Source organism: Gracilinanus agilis, chromosome 5 (assembly GCF_016433145.1).
Source record: "Gracilinanus agilis isolate LMUSP501 chromosome 5, AgileGrace, whole genome shotgun sequence".
Classification (NCBI taxonomy): Eukaryota; Metazoa; Chordata; class Mammalia; order Didelphimorphia; family Didelphidae; genus Gracilinanus; species Gracilinanus agilis.
Genome location: NC_058134.1, coordinates 163,640,541 through 163,665,546, shown reverse-complemented (window position 1 = coordinate 163,665,546; position 25,006 = coordinate 163,640,541). Strand labels below are relative to the sequence as shown.

At 31.8% G+C, this 25,006-nt stretch overlaps 1 protein-coding gene across 1 annotated transcript in view; it reads left to right on the top strand.

Moving 5' to 3' along the window:
• Positions 1-25,006, top strand: part of SEMA3E (semaphorin 3E) — a 385,477-nt gene that overhangs the window by 303,114 nt on the left and 57,357 nt on the right. The window contains exons 12-13 of the mRNA XM_044679056.1: positions 20,490-20,609; positions 22,707-22,849. Coding sequence (XP_044534991.1) covers positions 20,490-20,609; positions 22,707-22,849 — 263 coding nt within the window. The remainder of the gene's footprint in view (positions 1-20,489; positions 20,610-22,706; positions 22,850-25,006) is intronic.

The window sequence follows — 25,006 nt, the reverse complement described above, 5'->3', positions numbered from 1 at the left end:
GACATCAGAGTCACTGACTCCTGTCATCTTACAGTTTCCTTAATCCTACAATAATCATATGAAAAAATGTTCTAAATTACTATTGATTAGAGGAATACAAACTGAAACATCCCTAAAATCTATTAGGAATCACAAAAGCTGGAGAGAATGAGAGAAAATAGGTGTACTAACGAACTATTGGTGAATAGTTAATTAACCTAACCATTGTGCAGTACAATTTGGAATTATGCCAAAAAGACTATAGAAGATCCTTTTGTGGTTACAAAATATTGAAAATGGTTGGATGTCTTACCAGTTAGGGAATGGCTATACAAGTTGTAGCATAAGATTGTGTCTGAGTACTATTTTGCTATAGTAAATGATGGGAGTGGTTTCAGAAAAATAAATGTGGCATGATATATAAACTTATACAAAATAAATTAAAACCAAAATATTGTTATGCATAATAATAGCAATATTGTAATAATCAACTGTGAAAGATTTGGCTACTATGATTAATACAGTGATCCACTGCCATCATACGTGTGTAGAGTCTCGTTACCTCATGCCTCATTATTACGACAATGTGCTGGCATGTCTGCCTGATTCAACTTTCTTTCTGCTCCAATTCATCATCCATTCAGCCTTAAAAGTGATTTTAAAAAATAGTACACATCTGATCAAGTCTCCTACCTACTGAAAAAGCTCCAGTAGCTCCCTATTGCCTCCAGGAGTAAGTGCAAAATGTGACAAGATAGCAAAACAAGAGAAAGAAGTACAAGGCAAGTGCCTTGGCAGCAATGTTACAATGCCTGACATAAGTTCTACTTTTGTCAAAATATGCAACCACAATTCTCCTGCTATACTCTTTACTTTGAGGATGGATTAATATCCAACACATTTTGCCATTCACTAATATTTCATTTACTTCATGACTTTCCTAAATTCTCATATGGAAGTACTTCCTATCATTTTCTTCTATAACCCACCCTCAAGAGCAAGAATTGTGGAAAGAATCTTCCTAAGTGAATGCTAGTACCTTGGCTTCTTTTCCCCTTCCAGTTACGTTCATACCATATTCCTAAAACTAGCCAATACTGATCTCATCTTAATTTAATGCATATTTCTAATAATTCTTATCTCTGTACATCTCCTTTATTGTATAATTAATTTTTTGCATCATTATTTCATTTTTCAGAAGCATATATCTTTCTTCACTCTTCAGATTATGATTTCCTCAAGGGCAAGGAACATGTATGATACTTTTTTATGTAATTCATAATATTTAACATAATGGTTTACATATAAGGAACCATCTACATTTTGTTAAATGTATTAAATATTTATCAAAGTTATAAATCAATTTAGATTATACCTCACACTTATCAGAATTTCTGAAATGAAATTTTAATCTTTATTTTTTAAATCTATATTAGATTTATTTTTATGTTAAGATTCCGTGATCATGATCCTTCTTTTTAAATTAAACATACATTAAGATTTAATTTCTAAATTCCCTCTGGATCTCTTCCTGGATCTCTTCACCCATCCATTGAAAAGGAAGTCAATATGATACCCATTATACATATAAAATCATGCAAAACATATTTGCATATTAGCCACCTTGTAAAAAAATGAAATAAAATAAAACAAAAAAATTATAATCTGACCTTAGAAAGTCAGATTATTCTTTTTAAAAAGATTCCTTTTTTTCTGAGTCCTTCATTGCTTATGTAATTTCTTTACTACACTATAATGATGCACCATAAATGATTAATAAAGAATTAAAAACCATCATAAGCTAAGATATTTTAATAATGTTCTAAGCTATCCAAAATGAGTTGAATTCATCTATATCCATGAGTTCCAATTCTAAAGAATAAGAAAGAAGTTGCATCATTAGAAAGATAAAGTTATGTCCCAGTTTCCAACAATATAAATAAAGTTGATTTTTAAAGTTATAAGTGGAGGAAAAATTAAAATATATCATTAAACTATTTTAAAATATTTTAAAGTAATTAGTGATATAAAATGAATTATACCTAATTTAAAATTTTCCTTTTATTGTCATTATGTGTTTGCAGAACTTATTGAATCATTGAACCCAAAAAACAATACTTAGAGAATCTATGTCAAATAGAAAGGAGATTCAATAGTGTACTTGCCTTTAAGGGAAATTTTTGATGTAGTACCACATTAGTAATTTTGGTTAGAGTCCCACAGATGTATTTGCTTGTCTGTTTAAAATTTGTATCACTGACTTAGATAAAAACATAGATGGCATCATTATAAAATTTTAAGATAACACAAAACTGATATTAATGCAATGGTTAAAAGAATTTGAATCTATGAGAAAAAATTACAATCTAGATTAATGAATTGACTAATAGGATGGAATTTTAATAGGGCTAGATATAGTCCTACTTTTCTATGCAATAACTCATCTGCACTAGAACATAAGTGAAGAGTAAAGGGGTAAAACTTCACATGAAAAAAAGAGCTTGTTTTAGTGGATTGTAACCTCAGTAAGAATCTGCAATGTAACCTAGCAATCAAAATAGTATATGAATTTCTAACTACCTTAATAAAAGCATAGCATGTAAAAAAGGCACTGGTAATCATACTACACTCTTGACCAGTGAAAACACATCTAGAATACAATATAGAGTTTGGGAAATTATGTTTTAGGGAGAGGAAAAAAAAAACAAACATTGACAAGAGAGAGCATATGTAGAAGAGAGTGACCAAGATAGTGAAGGAACTGGAAACATTGCCAGAAACATAAGTATTAAAGAAACTAAGAATGTTTAGTCTAGAGAAGGTAAGATTTATGAGTCACATGATAGCTATTTTCAAGTATTTGAATGAAAATATGGAAAAAAAAGATCTTTGTTTTTCCTGGAACCAGATGACAGAACTAGGAGAAATGAGATGGGAGGACAACAAACTGCCTAACAATTTAGTTTGCCCAAAAGTAAAATGAAGTACTTTATGAATGTATCTCCTAATACATGGGATCTTTTAGTGGGATACTGGAGAGAAAATTCATAATAAGGTAGAATGAATTAGATAATCTTACTTCCATTCTAATGGAAGTTTTCTTCCTTCCTTTTCCAACTCTTCTCTTAGGTGCTCTGAAGGAAATAAGATTTTCTATTGTACAATTCTTATAAATTTCTCCATTTATAGTTCAGGGTGAAACTACAAATCATACATTTGAAATATTGCTTGGACACCCTCAAGTGGGGAGATGAGGAAGAAAGATATTCTTAATACAGTGGATATAGGCAACAACTTCTTGTGCAGCATCTCCAAATATGTGTGCCCACATTTTCATTCTGTGCCTGTGGCAAAGGAGAATTTATGTGAATTATAAACTACTACCAGACTGTAAACATGATGGAGGTATACACTGTATATTATTCTTTTTTAGGTAGGACAAGGCCTTTAACAGATAAGTTATATGAATGTTCAAAAGAAATGAATGAATGAATGAATGAACCCAGTTGGATTACATAAAGTACTGAAAAGACAACTAGTTTCAAAGATAGGTGGTAGGATTTTTAGGTTTTGCCACATGTAATTGTATGCCCAGGAGAAAATCTCTGAAACTGTTCCCTTGTCAATCGAATAGATATAACAATACTAGCAATATATGTGTCAAAAAAGTTGTTGAAGAGAAATGCTTTGTTAATTTTAAAGGACCATATCAAGGTAAATTAAAATAATAATGAACATATTCAGAATCAACACAGAGAGTTTCTTCTGATAGCCAGACATGTTCATAAATTTACAAAGGCTCTAAAATTCTAAGACTCATCACTTTGGACTCAACAATTTTTTAAGCTTAAAAATTGAAGACTTTCATATATGTTAATTTTAGTAAAATATATAATCATTAAAATTTAATAATCAGTGATCTAAATTTAAGCTTAGTTTAATTTACTAAGAATTTAAATAAATTAAATAAGAATTTGAATTGAAAGAATGCAAATTTAAAATGTCATTATTGTAAGATAGTTGTACATTACATTATGCTCCATGTTTAAACCATAGGAAGATATTTTAGAAGATGAGAGACTTTTTTTTAAGTATTGCTTCTTACAAGACAAAAATGTATTTTTATTTCTTAACTACTCCACCAACTGCCACTCTTCATCTCTGTAGTCTAGAAGCTAAAAATTATAAGAGGGGAAATGTTAAAAGAAAGGACAATTTCAAGTGAGTTTCCATCTTCTTTCAAAAAAGAATTACATTACATTGAAATGTAAAGTGCTTACAGTTTGGGTGGCTTTTCCTCTTAGTTAGAATAGAAATCAAATTATAAGAGCTCTCCAAGCCAAACACAAAAGTTATAGAATAATCTCTCCAAAGAAAAGAAATAAAAATATAATTCTTCACATTTATCCATTCCCTTTCATCCCAAAGTACTTTCAAGAGATCATTCATTCACTGTTGAAATGCGGCAGCCACTAGAGTGGAAATATGATAACCAGTATGAGCCAGCACCACTTTCAAAGAAAGGATGTGAAGAATAATTCACCCAATTGAAAAAGCAGCAGGAATGTGGGGAGGAAAAATGTAGCTACCTGAGTTGGAATTTGGCAAGCACAGTGAAGCTAACCCCAGCTGTGAAAGAATGTCATATATTATATTTTATGATCATATATTCCCTACTTATTTCTAAAAGTGGAATTGGAATGAAATGATGATGATGATGACACTATATATGTATTTAGTACTACAATTTATTACATTTTTATGTCAATCATTTAATTTGATCCTCCCCAAAACTTTGTGAGATAGCAAGAGCAGGTAACGTGAACTCCATCTTCTAGATGAAAAACAAAACAAAACAAAACAAAATAATTTCCTATACTTAGTAAATAAAGATGTAAATATTTAGGTCAACATCATCTCTTTGTTCAGTGTAGATACCATTCCTAAGTTTTTACTTTTTAAAATCTAGTTCATATAAAGTTTACATTTTGGATTGTATAGTCCAAGTCCTAAGGTAACAGTCTTTAAATAGTTGAATGGTTGCCATGAGTAAGATGGATTAAACTTATTCTACTCAATGGTAAATGGAAGTTGCAGAGAGAAAAGTTTAGTTTTAATAAATGGACAGCTTCATGATGAGATCTTTTCGAAAATGTAATGAACTGTTTGAGAGGGCAGTAGGTTGCCCCCTCCCTGTTTTTCAATGTGAATCAATTGAAGGGGGTGAAATAAAGAATATTATTGTTTTACCATTGGTTAGAACATTTAGCCTTTTTGGTTCTTTACAAACCTGAAGGACTGTATTTTTTTGCTTATAGTATATAGTTTCCAAAAAGTCTCAAAACATTTTTAAGTCTTAATAACTTCACAACCATAAATTCAACAAATATTCAAAAATTACTCAAAGGATTAAGTGTTTAAATTTTTTAAACTTGTTTAATTTGGGAAGTTTTGAGAAGTAAAATTTATTTAAAAAATTTTAGTACTTCTTAAAACTAAGATTACAAATGTCATTCTTCATTCATTGAGCAACAGCTGATGAGAGGTTTTACAAAAGTAAAATAAATGCATAGAGCATTGTACAGCAGAATAGTCATTCTTTTGAATTGTAGTAAAACATTAATGTGTTCCAATTTATATAATTAACCCTTCAAGTTTTTTCATAACTTTGTAAAATTTTTACTTCTGAAATTATCAAAGCTTAAAACTGTATGAAGACTTTTGGAGCAATCTATATTGAGTGAAAAAGATTAAGCTTCAAAATGATTAGAGAAAATTCTGTAAGAGCTATTATAAAAGTTAATTATATAATCAAGTTAAAAGTAAAATAAGCAATACACTTATAATTTACTGAAATCATGGTATAATTTCTCATTAAATGTACTTGTAAAATTAGTTTTACTTTTTAAAAAAAACATGGAATGGAAGTGAGGCAAAAGACTGGATAAAACATATACCTGGTGCCAAATGAAAGTTAAGTAGAATAGTTTCATACTCTAGTATTTCTTCACTACTTCACTTCTGTGAATATATCAGGAGTTAACAGATTCAGATTCCAATTTCTCCATACATTAAAATGTCACATTACGAGTTATGACCAATATTTTTTTTTTGCTTAACAGATAAACTTCCGGTAATGATTCTGTCCATGTTTACTTAGACTGGTCTTCAAATGACATATCCTCATAGGTAGCCTCAAGGTCCATACTTGAAGACTTTACAGCTTGCAGGACTTGAAAAATCTTTCTGGCATATTTTTTTAGAACAGAAACTCCCCACTACACTACAATAAATCATATTACTTCTATGGAGACTCACTAGTATATTCTTTACAAGTATAACTTAGATAAATAATGTTGTGAATAATATGTAGCCAATATTTTTATTTTTCTTACAATTAAAAATAATTGAATAAAAATTTAAATAGCATACTCTTAGTGAAGGCAATCTGAGCTTTAATTAAAATGTTTAATTGAGCCTTAAAGATAGCATGGCCTTTTGGTTAAAAAATTGGCATTCGAATTTAAACTAGTTGTTGTTTTTCAGTCATGTCCAAATGTGACCCCATATGTCATTGTCTTGGAAAAGGGAACAGAATGGTTTGCCCTTTCTTTTTGCACCTCATTTCATATATTAGGAAACTGAGACCAACAAGGTTAAGTGAATTGCCCAGGATCACACAGCTATTAAGTGTATGAGGACAGATTTAAATGATAGAAGTTTTCCTGACTTCAGACTTGGTGCTCTACCCATTGTGCCACCTAATTTTCTCTAAGTTAAGCTTAAACTTGGGTTATATATTCTAACCCAATTAAAAATAGCAATCTTCTTTATGACTTCCCCTATATTTAGTCTGCTATCTTGGGTTTGAAGAACAGTGAGCAGGGAACCCAATCCGTCCTCAGGCAGCTCATTACATTTTGGTGCAACTCTAGTTAGGAACTTGTTCCCTTCATTAAGAATTTCTGAATTTCTTTCACATATGGGATCTGTAACCCTAGGCAAGTTTCTTCACTTCTAAATAATTTAGACAACTCACTAAAATTGCATTGCAGAGAAGGTACTGATATGCTTTGGGAGAGTACATTTTGTCCTGTTGGAGCTTCATATACCAGTTCAAACAGTCCCTCTCAGTCCTCTTTGAGCTTCACTCTCTCTCTCTCTCTCTCTCTCTCTCTCTCTCTCTCTCTCTCTCTCTCTCTCTCTCACACACACACACACACACACACACACACACACACACCTTTTCTTACCTTTTAGTTGTACCTTGAAGAAAAGAAAAAACTTGATTTAATGAATACCATTCTTTTCTTCTACCTCTCTGCCAGAAGATATTCCTCATCCCACGATTGCTAGAAACTCATTTTTCTCATATGTAAAATTTAGACAATATATATTACATATAATATATACATATGACCTATTTCAGGTAATTAGTTCAAGAATCAAATGAGATAATGTCAACTTTCAAGTGCTAGATAAATGTTGCTATGGTTTTATCAGCTTTGTTATTATCTTCATCTATATATCTTCTCTGTAGTTCAAACTTCCTATGTACAGTATTCTGTATAATCACAAAATATTAATGAGGAATAGCTAATAGTAACCAATAGGTGACATTATATATTGCCTTCATTTGAAAATGATATTTAAATCTATCTTTCAATTCATACATTATCTATTAATACATTGTACTAACTGGGACCTGTGGAAAGCAGTGAGGTTCTTCTAAGAATGAGACATTTCTCATTGCCGAACAGAAAAGAAAAGTGTATGTAAAAGCAAAGGATAGACTCAGACCAAAAAGGAAACAAAAAGCTAAGGAAAAGTAAGATAAACATTTCAAGTAAAACATTTTTATTTCTAGTTATAGTATTTTCATTTTTTAAATTAGCGAAGAAGGGAGTGATTGACTCAGAATTTGAATCTACCTTTTTCTATTTATGATGCCAGTTCCCTTGCTGCTACATCATGTTAGCTCTTCAAAAAATAATTTAAAAATGTTATCTCATACTTTATAAAATCTTATTATATGAAAATAAATATGTCAGTCTCACTAGTGATAAATAAGAATGATTAATATTCATTATGCATTTTATTAAATATAATTTTATCAATAAATCTGAATGACAAAAATATATGCAGCTGCATTATGCCTATTATATAATACATTTATGTATATATGCATATATATCACAGGCATCCTGTGAAAATGGTAACATCATTATTCTCTTTCTAATGATAAAAAAATTGAAATGGAAATGAATTAAATGACAACATGGTCATAGATATAGTAAGTGTCAGAGGTAGGATATGAACTTATATCTTTCTGACGCTAAGTTCAAAACCCATAATCTATTTTACTCTTTAAGTACTTGTATATTCATACAATTACAAAAGTCCTATACCTCATCATCATGCAAACATAATTCTGAACTCTTGAAAGTCAAATTGATGGATTATACTCCTCTAAAAAGTCTTGGAATGGTATATAAAATTATGAAGCTCCTATAAAATACTGAAGCTACTATAAAAAAGGATTATCCTAGTTAAGTATGGAGTGACTCATCATTATTAATTTGGCCATTAGGTGATGAATACCTTTGCTATAGAAAGACATGAAATAAAAAATAAATTAAATGTCCCTAAATCTATGGTGTCTTTCCTATTTCTTTCTCAATGACAGTGTCAGAAAAGAGCAACATATATACTAGATATCTAAGGGTTTAGAAACTTTCAGTTTCAACTTTCAGAGATCTTGCATAAATACTGCATTTTAATTCTTAATAAAAATTAATGTATTCAAAATGAAACTTAATTATTACACCATTATTGTAATTCTTTATATAAAAGGACAGGAGAAAAAATGTTGACTCTAAAAGGAAAGAAAGAGTAGAAAATATTTCCTTGGAAGGCTAATAAAGGTGTTACCAGCTTTTGTTTCATTGTGCCCCCACAAGTAATAAGGGATACAATTTTATTGGGGTAATTATACAGAAGAAGCTTTGCAGTTTTTTATGGTTAGTGAATTACCATGAAATGATTGCTTATCTCTATATCAATATCTGTTGATAGAGATGATCATCAAATTCAGAAACAGTAAAAGCAAATGCTAAAATAAACCCCAATTTTTTAAAAAAGTGAACAAGATAATAAAATACTGAATGTTATTTAAATTCCAACAAAACCTGGTGATGTGAAAAAATGAGAAATGGATATAGGGAAAGAAATTGACTATGAAGGCAACTGCTACAACTAGTAGCGCAAAAGAGTCTACCTTGTTCAAAACTTTGTTTATCTCTATACTAGAGTTATGGCAACCAATGATAGTAACACCAATTTAGACTACAAATTTAAGCAGTAAATGCAAAACCTTATGGAGAGTGGCAGATTACCAGAAGTATTATTGCCTCATAAAACAACAAAAAGTCGTGGAGGTGTGACAAATGCTGCAGAAAACTTGAAAAAAATAAAACATGAAAATCAGGTAAATCAGTTCATTCCAAGAAATTTTACTGGCAAAGTTTATAGTGGATAACATATAAAAGAATGATGTAATAGTATTTATTATGTTTTCATAATTACCTTTCTTTATTCTTGATAAAATGAAAAAAAGTTTGAATTCTATGATTTCAATGTCCAATGTGTTATATCAAGAATTTATGGCAATTAAGAGAAAAAGATGAAGTTCGAAAAATAGCTGGACCTGAACAAATACCTAAATACAAAATTTATGCTAAAGGCAATAAAAAATTTAAGGCATAGAGAATGCATTATCTTTATGTTTATTTATGAAAAGAAGCTATTCAAAATATTAGAAAGAAATCATGAACAATTTTGTTACATGCTGAAAAGGTGACCAAGAAATAAATCAGCAAGTACATACCACCTACTTTTTAATCTATATAAAATCTTTACACATACACATGCACACATAAATCTACACATCGAGAGTATCTCTCTTGAAAAGAGGAGGGAACTGGAAGAATTTTTCATAGGTTATGTCCTATGGCTGTGACTCATGGAATATCATGATATTCAAAAAAGTGAAAATGACCAGAAGTACAAAATAAGAGGTGCTTAATGGTTTTAAATACTCTGTGCCATACAATAGTCTGTGTAAAAAGTCATGTAAAAGACCTGAAAGCATTTTGTAAACTTTGAACTGCTATTTAAATGTAAGACATTGCCCTTAAGAGAAACTATCCCAATTGTTATTTTCCTGCCTAGAAAAATTTTGACTTATGTTAGGAAAGAGTCACAAATGTTTTGCAAAAAGGATATGTTCTTTCAGAGCTTTGTTCACAACTATGCTGTCCAAATTTCTTTCTGATTCAGTTCCACTTGTAATTTCACCGTTACCATTCTCCAGGTGCCAGTAGTGTGCCAACATGAATTATGTCATTCCTTTAGGGGAAATGAAAATGTTCTCATGTGCATTTTGATATTTTGCACATAAATTGCCAACTCTTTTTTGATGTTTCACTTTTTTCCTTGTGATTTTCTCCAGCCTTGGTTAGAAACATCTTCATTATTATATAAGATTTTGAACGTTGACTAAACATTTTCATAGAATATAAATTCATAGGCCTTGAAGGGAATATGATCTTACAGACATTTATACCTCTACACTTAAGTCTAGAAAGACTAAGAAGTCACATAGGTGCTGAATATAAAAACTAGTAGGATTTAAAGTTAGATTCTCTACCTATACATGCAGTGATCTTTCATATTCATATGATAGAAAACCCTACAGATCATATGATCTCTTCTTTTGACACTGTCACAAATTAGGAGTACTTTGGGGACTATGTTCAAATTTAAGGGGAATCATCAATTAATTTCCCAAATCACCTAAAAATCAATATCTCTTCATTCATTGGTATAGACAATCCTAATGTGAAAAAACACACCTTTTCAAAGCAGGTAATTTTTTCAACAATTTAGAAATTTAGAAGGTTACCTAGACTATAAGTGAAATGGCTTGATTTAGTCACAAAACCAGTGTATGGCAGATGAGACTTCCCAGGGTAACCTGAATCAAAGGTTGGTTTTCTGTCCCTACTCCTCAGGCCTCCTAAATCATACATACATACATTCATGCATACATACATACATGCATGCATACATATATAATGAATACATTTTCTATCTTCTGCAGCTAATATATAACTCCCACCCACCCCCAATTCTCAGTGCTGACCTTCATGTCATTAGAAGTGTAAATATTTCAGTCTCTGAGTATATTTCTTTTAATTTGTATGACCATAAACTTTTAAGGGATCTTTGACTTTAAAAAGTCTGAATTCCTTGTCCCCTAAGAAATTGATGTGCTGCTTACTGAGTTCTGTTTCTCTTTAGCATTTTGCAGAATTCTTGTCTACAGACTCTCTGTAGTTTCTGGCACAGACCCCTCACCCCAAAGAAGCTCTCCAGAGTTTTTACTTACAGTTTTCTAAAGCTCTTTAAAAGTGGTATAGTCTATAATCTCTCGTGATCTCTCATTCCCATAGGAAACACATCTTGACCATGAAAGTTGAATTGCCTTTTATGAGCCACAAAGAAAACCATAGGAGGTTGGATTGTGCCATTCAATGTAAGATAGTTAGATTTAGAAATACATCTTTCTCTTTCATACCTCAGAAACCACCTTCCTCATGCGATAGCTATCACTAGTCATCTGCCAAAGCAGAAAAACCACACACTCTCCCAATCTTCCTTACCACCCATTACAAATAGTGAAAGTGTGAACTAGGATGTTGGAAGTAATGTTGTTGCCTTCTTATCCATCTCCACCCTCTCAAATTCATTTCTTTTTCTGTGCAACATAATGTATATAATAGATGCTCATCAGACTTGTCCAGCTAATGAGAAGTAATTTTAAATGGTTATGTGATTCCAATCATAAAGGACACAGACTTACTCTTATTCATCCTTTCGCCTGCATAATGTTTTATTCCAAAATATGAAATTATTTGGTGTTTTTAAAACCTGCTAAGGTTTAAAATAGAAACACATAACATAGCTAAGAAAAATACTTGAGTGAAACTCAGGAAGATGAGATGTCAGTGAAAAACTACTGTATCCTTTCCCCCCAAGGTAATTAAATGCTACATAATCAACCTGGAGAACTTGATTACAAGTTATACATTCCATTAACAGACTGATAAGTTCTATAAACTCTCATGGCATTTTAATGCATATGTTAAGACGTTATTGTTTCCATTTTAAAAACAACTCTTTAGAAAATACCTTTTAATTTTAAGATACTGTTAATTCCAAAGAAATTTTGATTTCTGACCTTAAAATGCTATATTAATATTTTTTTTAATTTTTTTAAAAGCTTGCCATCATGGGAACATATTTTGAATCCTTGACTATATAATTATCATCCATTAAATTGTCAAAATTAATGACTAGGTATCTTATCAAATTTAGAGTCGTTTATCAGGATGACTATTGAAAAATCAAACAAATCTTATTTATTAAAAAATCATAATTGGGGGCAGCTGGGTAGCTCAGTGGATTGAGAGCCAGGCCTAGAGATGGGAGGTCCTAGGTTCAAATCTGAGCTCAGACACTTCCCAGCTGTGTGACCCTGGGCAAGTCACTTGACCCTCATTGCCTACCCTTACCATTCTTCTGCCTTGGAGCCAATACTCAGTATTGACTCCAAGATGGAAGGTAAGGGTTTAAAAAATAAATAAATTTTAAATAAATTTAAAAAAAAGGGCAGCTGGGTAGCTCAGTGGATTAAGAGTCTGGCCTAGAGATGGGAGGTCCTAGGTTCAAATCTGGCCTCAGACACTTCCCAGGTCTGTGACCCTGGGCAAGTCACTTGAACCCCATTGCCCACCCTTACCACTCTTCCACCTAGGAGCCAATACACAGAAGTTAAGGGTTTAAAAAAATTCATAATTGGTGGAATTACTTCCCTTGTTCTAACCATTATGGATATCTACAAAACTTGTATTGTTTTATCTTATTTTTTAGATTTTAAAAATACTAACTTTTTCCTAACTGACGTTTTTCCCATCTTGCAATTGCATACTTGATTTTTATTTAGTTAAAGTATAGGCTTTTAACTTCTATAACTACCAAATATCTTCTTATTAGATTTTGTTCATCATTCCAGCCTGACATCCTTTTGGATCCTGATCCTTTAATTCAACATGTTATATATAGGCCCCAACTTATGTATTTTAAAAATTAAAATTATGTTGGCAGTGTGTTTGTCTAAGTCATTGACAACTAAGATTCATCATAGATCTCTGGGGCACTATCCAGAAGACCTATCTCAGTGATGATATCAGGATTAACATGAATATAGTGCATTAAAGCAAAAAAAAAAACATACCCCCAGGAATTCCACATTGGCATCAGTATATATGTAATTACTTTTATAGTCCCATCATTCAACCATCTCCACACCCATCTAATAGTACTACTACTTAGCCATTTTATGGTATTCTTGGTCTATCTTCATATCACCTGGGGGGCAATTTCACAATAAATTGATCAGTTCAATTGAAAATATAATCCTCTTTTCAATTTCCTGACAAATTTTAAAAATTTTGAATGCATGAATCAGTATTTGACATCACTTATGTAAAATCAGGGGCAAATTACTTCATTTTCACTCTTCTTTGGTGAAAATATATGATATACCAAAACATATAATGCTATTTAGTAAACTTTCTATGTCACTATTATGTTTACTCATGAAATTGAAAATGAGAAGTTGATGATTTTTTTAAAATTAACTTTACTCAAAATTCCAACTATTTTTAAATCTAGAATGTTCAAAGAAACATTCATGTATTTGACATTGTGTCACTATTATAGATGAATCACTATATTATTGACTGTTCCTAGAGAAATCTGAGATAATAACAACTCAGATAATGGACTTGCTAAGTGTAACATTTTAATATAAACTAAAGGAACATAGAAACTGAAAACTGTGAGCTTGAATCTGTAGGTCAATCTGAACCATCGATGATAGATAATACTAGATAAAGGCAATATTTACAATTCCTTGTTCTTCTTCAAGCCAGTTTCATAAGCTATGAAGGAGAAAGCTAAGAATCTGACAGGCATCTTGATATGGCAATTTAATGGCAAGAACATATTTAGAACAATAACACTTTTACATTACCAATCTTAATATGCATTTTCTGCATGGTAACTTTTGTGATAGAGAGTTTTTATACTACTTCACTTTTCCTATTTTTTAAATTCTAAACTTAAACATTAACTGAAATGAGCACTTCCATCAATATACTAGAACAGAAGGTTGTACATAAAACTGTATAACTCTATTATATATGGCTTCCTTTTGTTTTCAAAAGGTTAAAACATATTCAAGATGTTTCTTTAAAATCTGCTCTGCTTGTCAGTGATTCTTTCTGGCCATCCTTGTCTTTTATTATGCACATTTACAAAACAATCTCACAGAAGCAACAAGGGACCCTTGAGAGAGATACAGGAGGAATTGTATGTCATGCAAGTCAAACTACTACCAGACATTGATGAAGATAGCCAAGGACCTAACACAAGAGGCTTAGAAAGAACAGTAAACTTTATGCCCTAAGACAATGGCTGGCAACCTTTTTGGCCGTGAGAGCCATAAACGCCTGCGGAAGGAGAAGGATGGAGTCAGAAGGCACTGGAATATGGGGCGGGGGCTGAAGGGCCCCCGGGGCACATCCTGGGGCTCTGCTCTGACTGGCCAATTGGGAGGTGGAGCCAGATATGGCTTGAGAGCCATACCTTGCTGACCCCTGCCCCTTTCCAGCCACTACAGCCAATATTAAGGTAGAAATCATTATGGAGAGGAAGCTCACCTTAAATACAACCAGCAACAACTTCTAACGAGCTGCCAACAACAGGTATATAGGTGCAAGAACTATGAGAGTGGCAGTACTCTCCAAATAATTAGCCTAGCCCTCAGAGTCATCTTCCAAGGAAGATGCTTAGCATCTTAGCAACCCCTTAGCAGTGGTAGATGCTAAAAGACTATTCTTTGACTAAATAAAAATCAAATGTAAAATTACAAGATGAGAAAGAAACAGTCAAGAGATAGGATTTTTAAAAGTCTCATACATCCAGTATGTGTCAAAGAAATGACTTGAAACAAGTTCTTCCTGCCTTTCAGTCCAATCATCTATCCATTTCTATCCACCATGCTTAACTGTCTCATATATAACCTATACTTTTATATTTGATTTATATTTTATAAAACTTACTTCATGAAAAATAAAATATACATTTGTGGAATTTATCAATTAATTGTATTTAAAAAAAAAACACTCAGAGACAGCTAGATGGCATAGTGGATTGACTGCCAGGCCTAGGCAGAGGAATTCTTTGTTCAAATTTGTCCTTCTACACTTCCTAGTTGAGTTACACTGGGCAAGTCACTTAACCCCAATTGCCTAGTCCTTATTGTTTTTCTCCCTTGGAATCAATATTTAGTATTGATCCTATAATTAAAGGTAATTAATATAATGACATAATGGCAGGGGCAGAACCTTAATTCCCATTTCAGTTATTTCTACTAAACAAACATTAAAATCTAATGTCACTTATTCCTTAGAACAGTATATATCGTCCAAATGACATTTGACAATCAAAATGATCTGAATGAATTCCCTTTTATCAGAAAATATTGTAATTTATAATTACTATGAATTACCTAAAACTTTCATGAGAAACAACCTTGAAAAATAAAGTATAACACAAAGAATCATATAAGTTGCTCATATCACTCAGATTAAATTTGTTTGTTGCATATATTTTATTTAGTAAGATTGACAAAATATTAGTTTTGCTCCTTACATGTTATAAAGAAATTGGAGTGCTTTATCCCTGCCAAAAAAAATCATTGGGGGCTTATCCAGATGTGAGAATTTTTTTGCATTATTATAATACCAAGAATATTTTTTACAAAATGGTAGTGCATATTCTAGGCCTTTCTGCTAATAATTTTTAGAAAGAGAAATTTTCAAACAAAATTTATGTATGTGTATATACATATATATAAATATATGAATATATTTATATGTGGTTATTATGTGATATTAATGTGTTTCCATATCAGAAGATTCATGAACTTGGTTTCACAAAACAAAATTTATGAACTTGGATCATTGTAAGAAGTTAAGTATAGCATATTCATCCTCATTTAAATTCTATTAAGTCACTATTTTAGTGCCTAAAGCTTTCCTCTAATTTGTTCATTTTCATTCATTTTATTGATCCTGGGAGTTCTCTCTGTCTCTGTTTGTCTTTGTCTCTTTATCTCTGTCTCTTTGTCTCTCTCTCTCTCTCTCTCTCTCTCTCTTTCACACACACACACACACACACACACACAGATTTTCAAAATCTGGATTGTCTATTACATCAACTTTTTTCCCTCTCATAACATGACATGAAAGCAGAATTTTTCCCTTCTGGGAGAAAGCTGATTTTTTTCCCCCAAAGAAGCACATTTGGTATAGTTTAAATGGCAAATGGATTTTTAACACCTGTACTTTGATGCAAAATCCATACTCCAGATTATATGAATTGTTCATAAACCATTTTTGATGTGAAAAATGGAGAAAAATGAAGTATATATCTGTTCACATATATATTGGTCAGAGGATCAGAAGGTTTTGGGGTTGGGTTTTTTTTTTTTGGTTGTTTTTTGTTCTCCTTTTGTTCTAATGTGTAACTTGAATTGGATTTGTATTTGATATCGTAGGATTGCCATCTAGTGGTTAAGAAAGAACATTTTAGTTTAAAAGGCAATCTCTTTTCTGGAATTAAGTATTTTGTTCAGTCAACAAACTATATAGTTGACTATTACATTGTATTTTATAATTTTATATACAAATGTTTTTTCTAGGATGTAAGGTCTACAAGCCATGTGTTTTTATGCTTTAAAAGTATTCCAGACCAAGCTTTTTATATTAAAAAATTTAAAGACAAACTTTGTAAGATAACCAAAATTAAATTAAATAATATTGATCATGGAATTTAAAAATGTAAATGTCCAAATATTTTAAAATATGAAATATTTATACCAGATATCTATATTTTAAAGGTCTTAAAAACCAGATTTATTCTTACTTTTTCAATCTTACTCTTTACCCATTTCCACATATTTTTATGATCCATACATACTTACTTTATTGCTGTTCCTCTCCTTCTCTTCTTACTGATCATAATACTCCTATTTTCTTTGCCGAATCCTCAGGCTGGTTGTAACCTTTACCATGAATGGCCCATAGTGCTTTGCTCTTTTCAATTCTATTTCACTTGGTGATTTTTATCAACTCCCACAAATTTAGTTTTCGTCAATATGCTCATGATTGTTAAATCTATCTAGTTTGCACTGACCTTTTTCCAAATGCCTTTAGAAATCTCTAAATAGGGGGCAGCTGGGTAGCTCAGTGGAGTGAGAGTCAGGCCTAGAGACAGGAGGTCCTAGGTTCAAACCCGGCCTCAGCCACTTCCCAGCTGTGTGACCCTGGGCAAGTCACTTGACCCCCATTGCCCACCCTTACCAATCTTCCACCTATGAGACAATACACCAAAGTACAAGGGTTTAAAAAAAATCTCTAAATGGATGCCCATTAGATCTTAGACATATCCAAAAATGAAATAAATACTTTTCCCCTAAGCCCTCCCTACTCCCCAATTTTTCTTTACTTTCAAAGGCACCACCACCCATCCATTACGCTGGGCTCAAAACCTAGTTGTCATCTTTGACTCCTCACTATATCCACTATCCCCTATGTCCAATCTGTTGCCAAGGAGGCTTATCCATTTAACCTTTGCATTATCTCTCCAATTCAAACCCTTCTTCATTGTGATAGTTCAGACTACTTCCTCAAGTCCCTCCCCAATCCAGGCTGTCCTATATTTATTCTTTAAAGAGTTTTTTTTTCCGTAAGTACAGATCTCACCATGTCATCCCCCTAATCAATAAACTAGGGACCTGATTTTATCTTCAGGATCAAATACAGAATTTTTAGTTTTCAGAGTGCTTCATATACTTGCCCCTAACCCCAAATTTCCCAGGCTTCTTAGACCTTATTCTCTATTGTGTACATTTCAATCAAATGATACTGGTCTCCTTGCTGTCCACAAACAATACACCCTGTATCTTACCTCTGGGCATTTTCTCTGGCTGTACTCCATGCCTGTATAGCTCTCTCTTCTCATCACCACCTCCTGACTTCTCCAGGTTCCTTCAAGGCCCTACTGAAAGCTTAGCTTCTATATTCTTAAGCATATCCTACTTTTCCTATGTAAAACTTATTTCTATGTATTGGTTTCCTTCTTATTTCCCCTATTAGGCTGTGAGATCTTGGAGAACAGGGACTATTTTTGCCTCTTTATATCAATAGCATTTAGCACGTTACCTGCCACATAGTAGGCCTTAATAAATGTTTAATGACTGACTGAATGACTTTCTCTGATATAATTCCCATCTATAGGCTTTTGCACTGATTGCCTCCCATTATTAAAATGCTCTTCGTCTTTACTGCCACCTCTTAAGTCACCAACATTAATTTCCTCAGCTCACACATCACCTACTGGAAGCCTTTCTAGGTCTTCCCATATGTTATTGCCTCCCTTTCTAGATAACCTCTGATCTACTTTGTATGTTTCTTTCTGATCTCCTTCATTAGATTATGAGATTCTTAAGATACATACTATTTTTCCCTTTTTTCTATTTCTAGCATTAACCCAAGGACCAGACAATAGTCAAATAAATATGCATAGACCAGTGATTCCCAAAGTGAGTGCTACCGCTGACTGCAGCGATCCAGGGGAGTGGTGATGGCCATAGGTGCATTTATCTTTCCTATTAATTTCTATTAAAATTTTTAAAAATTAATTTCCAGGGGGCTAAGTAATATTTTTTTCTGGAAAGGGGGTGGTAGGCCAAAAAAGTTTGGGAACCACTGGCATAGACTGACTAAAAAACAAAGGATAGCAATATAGCCAAGATAAAAGAAAGAAAAAATATGTAGAAAAAGAAAGAAAGAAAATGAGAGAGAAAAAAACAGAAAAAGAAAGAGAGGAAGGAAGGAAGGAAGGAAGGAAGGAAGGAAGGAAAGAAGGAAGGAAAAAAGGAAGGGAGGGAGGGAAGAAGGGAGTAAGGAAAGGAGGAAGGGAGGGTGGGGAGAGAAGGAGGGAGGGAGAGAAGGAGACTCTTGGTAGAAAGATCTCTAGGTATCATTATTCAGTGGAAAGAGTGCTGCATTTAAAGTTGAAATCACTGTCTTTGAATCTCATCATTATTAATAATTCCTTCTTTGGTATTATAAAATCACTTAAACTGTAAGCTTTAGTTATCTATAAAGTGAAGAGTAAAATTAGATGACCTCCAAGGTCCCTTCAAAGTCTAAATCTCTTTTCAATGGGGAAAATATTACCTAATTAAATCTGAAATCAAGAATTTCCTGACTACCAATATGTAAAGGTAATAATCAAATTGAAAAGGATATTTGACCTTGTATAATAAAAAGAACACAAGAGAAGAAACAAACATTTGCAAAATTGTTCATTCTCATTCATAAAGCAAATAGAATATATATAGTGCCAATTCTCACCTATAAAATTAACAAAAACAATTTTAAAATCTTAAATTATCTCTTCCTAGCTTCACTTGCATAGCTAAACAACAAAACTTCTGAAACATGCGAGTTAGACAATAAATCTAATGAGATCAATCACCTTTAATCCCCCAGCAGGACCATTATCCAAGATCATGCAATATTGTTTCATTTCTTAACATTAAAAGGCTGAAAAAGAGAGACTAGTATGAATACTTTATAACCACTTATAGTGAAATAGAAATAGCAACAATAATAATAAATAATAAAAACTTCCCTCAGGACATTTTCTATCTGAATCTCATTAAAGAAAGATAAAAAACATACAATACCACTGCTAATAGTAATAATTATATAGAGCATTATAGTTACATATGTGTATATATTTATACATGTGTGATCATACACATATCCGGGACTATACAAAATTATTTCATGTCCTTAACCTAAAAAGATTTCAAAAGAGCTGCTAGTATGAATATCTCTTTCCTATCTATTTTTCTACCTAATCATATTACATAGATATGCACAAATAATTTATATATTATATATTCAGATAGAAAGATAGAGATAGGTAGACAGACGCACATATATCCACTCATGGATTTTTCACATACATATGTACACTCATAATATGTGTGTATGCATGTGTGCTTGTATATATACATGCATGTGTATGTGCATATCTATATCTATTATATCTTTGCTATTTTTAGTTTTCATTATATTATTATATAATATATTATTTGTATTATGTTATAATACTATTATTACATATTATATTAATTATATACATGAGAATTGTGTTATGGAAGAATTATTTTCATAACATATAGTATATTATCTGCTAAGTAATGTGAGTATATTAACTTGCTTTTAACTTTTCTTTTCATGTAGGTAGTGAGCTGTTTGCAGGACTCTACAGTGACTACTGGGGGAGAGATGCAGCTGTTTTTCGCAGCTTGGGGCGTTTGGCCCATATTCGAACTGAACATGATGATGAGCGTCTGCTAAAAGGTACAAATGAAGATACTATTTTAATGGGGTAAAAAAAGGTTGCTATCTGGCATAAAAACCACATATTTTTCCTTAGAATGATAAGTAATATATATCTAAAAGCATCAACAAACATTTAATGGAAACAAGTTAGAAAACTTTCCTATCAAATCAGGAGTGAAACCAGAATGGCTATTATCATTAGTATTATTTATGTTAGAAATGCCAGCAATACTTATTAGAAAGAATGGGTAAAAGGGTAATATACTGTCTCTTTTCACAGATGATATGATGGTATATACAATAATCCTAGAGATTCAACTAGTAAGGTGAAACTATCAATAATTTTAGCAAAGTAGAAGGAAACAATATAAGCCCACACAAGTCATTAGTATTCACATATATCACCAACAAAGCCAAAACGCCCACAAGAAGAGTTAGTAATAGATAGCCCGTTTAAAATAATGAAAGACAAAATAAAATATCTAGCAGTATGCCTGCCAAAACAAACTCAAGGAATAACATTTAAGATCTCTGAAATAGGTTTTTTTTAATACAAATCTACACTTTTTTTAGAGTAGTACTTTAAAATTTTAATATACTTTCAAATATTCTCTCTAGCAATTTTCTGAATACTATTAGTATTTTAGGAGCTCAAAAACTCTGAATAAAAAAAAACTCAGAGGTCATCTTGCTAAACTCATAAGTGAGAAAGAAGCCCTTCTGCAAAATAGACAGATATTCATCCATTCAGTGTTTGAGACTAATGGTGATTGCTACTACCTACAAAAGCAGCCTATTCTGCCTATGAAAAGCCTAAGTTACTAGGAAATTTTTCTTTAAATCAAGATTAAATCTGATTCTATGCAACATTCATATATATGTATATGTACATACTTCCATAGCTATATCTAGGTCATCTCTAGCTCTACCTCTATTTACATATATAACTTCTAAATATGTGTATATATACATATAAAGATATGTTCTGACCTTTTATAACTTACATTATTTCATGAATAATCTATATATCGTGATTTTTAAAAATAAAATAAAATAAATTTTCTTAATGTGATAAAATTTCCATTCATGTAGGTCATATTTATACATAATGTCATGCATTATATCTGTATATCTTGATTCTTTAAATAAGCTGTTATAGATACTTTAGCAAGTTTATTATCACCAAAATTTATAATGTAAGACAATATTCAAAAGACACTAAGGCAATGAGTTAAAATGCAAAAACAGACAAACAAGGAAACAGCTATTCAGTAAGATGTTTTGTCTCTATTAAGCCATCAGTGTGTTTTCCTCTTCTCAAGTGACTATATATTTGGCATCAAAGATATAATTTTATGAAGTCATCTTACATTTTAGAAATTAATGACATTCTAGGAAATATCTTTAAAAATTTTAGATATAACATTTATGTCTAAATCATGGATATCTTCATATATTATCATATGAAATTATATTTTACATTTAATAAGAAAAAGTCAATTTGCAGAGGTAGTTTTATAAACCATTATATTTTTTTAAATTTCTGCTGATATTAAAAGGTTCAATTATCAAAGTACTCCATTTAAAGAAAAAATATCTCACAAATACTTCAGATTGTAAGATTCTCAGTACCCTATACATTTTTAAGTTTAAAACGAAACTCTTCCTTCATGTGATCAACTGGGGAAATGTTATGATCATCTAAGGGAAAATGATGTTTTATTATAGCAAAAAATTCTTTCAGTACATTAAAGTCAAATTTTATTAAATGTAATGAATAATACTACCTATTTTCTCAATGTGTATATTTCTTATTCATAATTCACACCTGTAGTGTGTATTCATAATTCTTGATTTTGTGTTCTTATTCACACCTCCACTCACTCAACTAGAGATCTTTTATTTCTTCTGTAATATTTCAGAATGACTTACTTCTGAGAGTAGTTGTTTTTATAAATTTATAAATGGAATATAAAAATCTATATACTTAGAAATCTTTCACAATAAAATGATCAGTCTATCAGTATTTTTACTATTATTATTTATTGGTAAGTGAGATTTTGAATAAAATTTTTAGAGATTTAATGAAGTCACTCTTTTTTTGCTTTTCTAAAGAACCTAAGTTTGTAGGCTCTTATATGATTCCGGACAATGAAGACCGGGATGACAACAAAGTGTATTTCTTCTTTACTGAAAAGGCACTAGAGTCTGAAAATAATGCGCACACAATTTACACAAGAGTGGGAAGAATATGTGCGGTAAGACTTGCATTTTCTTTAGAAGTTTAAGTTTGTTTACCACAATATTTTAAAATCTTATTAAAAATATAGTATTATACCATCTCTAAAAAGGACTTTAGTTAAGCTAAAGAGACTAAGCACTAACTTGGTTTTTAGTTATTTGATTTTTCACTTAATATAAAGAAGTAATTATTAATGATAACTAATTAATATCTGAGGACTTTACAGTTCAAGAAATATATATCAATAAACTAAGGATGCTTTTTTGTGATATTTAGATATATGTAAAATTTGTCTGAATTCCACTTTTATAAATAAAGTCTCCCAACCCAACCATGTTTTTGGATTCACTCTAAGGACATCAATATTTCCATTCATCTATTCCAAGGAATATTTCCTTCTATTCACCTGAGAAGGTAATTTTCATAACAACATGAATTTGGAGTTCAAAATGATGAGTTTCTTAGAACTAGGCAGGAAGAGGACCTCCTTTAGAAGTCTTCCAACCCAACTTCTTTATGTAAGGGTTGAGGAAAATGAGGAACAGGGATGCATATTGATTTGCCCAAGGTCACACTGGTACTAAATTTCATAGTGAGATTTTTTTTGATCAAAATTTAGCAATGCCACTATACCACACAACCCTTCTCATGTTTTGTTGAGGCAGGTGCCAAATATTTGCTGATAAGCTTCTCTGAAATTAGCAAGGCTGGTCCTCAGAAACACAGATACAAACACACACACACACACACACACACACACACACACACACATGCCTTTACTATGATTTTATTCCAAACTTTTCCTATTTGTTATTAGGCCAACCAGAGCAAATGATCTCCTACCATAACACTGGACAAACCAGAGTTATAAGCATGAGGTGCTGAGCTTATATAGTCATAATGACAACTCATTCAGGAGAATATTGTTTTTCTTGTCAGTTATTTTCATATGATATATAATCCATAGTTTAGTTTAAATCAGTATTACTATGGGTATTAAGAAATCTATAAATTTTAAGATAGGTTAATTGGAAGCTTTTAAATTGAAGTGAAATGTCAGTATATTTTGCAAGTTCTTTGTTTTATAAATGTTCTTATCCCCTGTAAACTAATTATTGTCTATGAGTATTTCCTCTCATGCTTTGAGTTTGTTTTGTTGACTTTGTGAGAATTTTGACTTGATTTTATGACTATATGAATTTTTTTAAAAAATACATTTATTAAGCATTTAACATTTGCCAAATACTATGTCAAACAATAAAGATATAAAGATAAAAGCAAGATTGTGCCTGCTCTCCTATTCTAATGGAAGAAAATAACATATAGAGAGAGCTAGAGTTGGCAAAAAGAAGGGTAGAAGAATAGGACAATTTGGTTCTGAACCAGACAAGTTGAAAGTTTACCTGCCAGACCTCATTGTTCTAGGAGTAGGTCTATTCCATCAGGAATTTTTTGTAGTAACCTGTTAACTCATCAATACTAAAATTATGAATATTATAAAGACACTAAATGATGTGACTTATTTTTAAGAAGCCAGACTTTTTTCCATATAGAATATAAAATATTAGTATGTTACACTTAAAAGAATGCTTAAGTCAAGCATTTAGCTTAGAGTCTTAAGTTGAAATCCTGATTCTTCCACCTACTGCTTATGTGATCTTGGTTAACCTCTTTTGGGCTCAGTAACCTCATTTGTAAGATAAGGGAATGGAACTTGATGACCTCTAAAATCCCTTCCAGCTCTGAACTTTTGGTTCTTTCTGTTTTAGTGAGAAGATGTAATTTGAAGAGGGAGGGATGGAGGAGAGAGAGAGAGAGATTGAGACAGACAGACACTGAGACTGACTGACAGGCAGAAACTGAAATAGACAAAGGCAGAGACAGTGACAGAGGCAGAGTCTGAGACACAGGCAGTGAATGAGATCCGTTCAAAGGAAAAATGAAGTTCCTCCTTCCTCAAGTCTCTAACTGTTCCCATTTACCTTTGAAAATTTCTCTTTGAAATTTTTATTTACACTTCTGAATAATCCTACATTCTACTTTGGTAATATGTTATTCCCCAGCTGTGTGACCCTGGGCAAGTCACTTAACTCCCATTGCCTAGCACTGTATTCCCCTTCCTTCCTTCCTTCCTTCCTTCCTTCCTTCCTTCCTTCCTTCCTTCCTTCCTTCC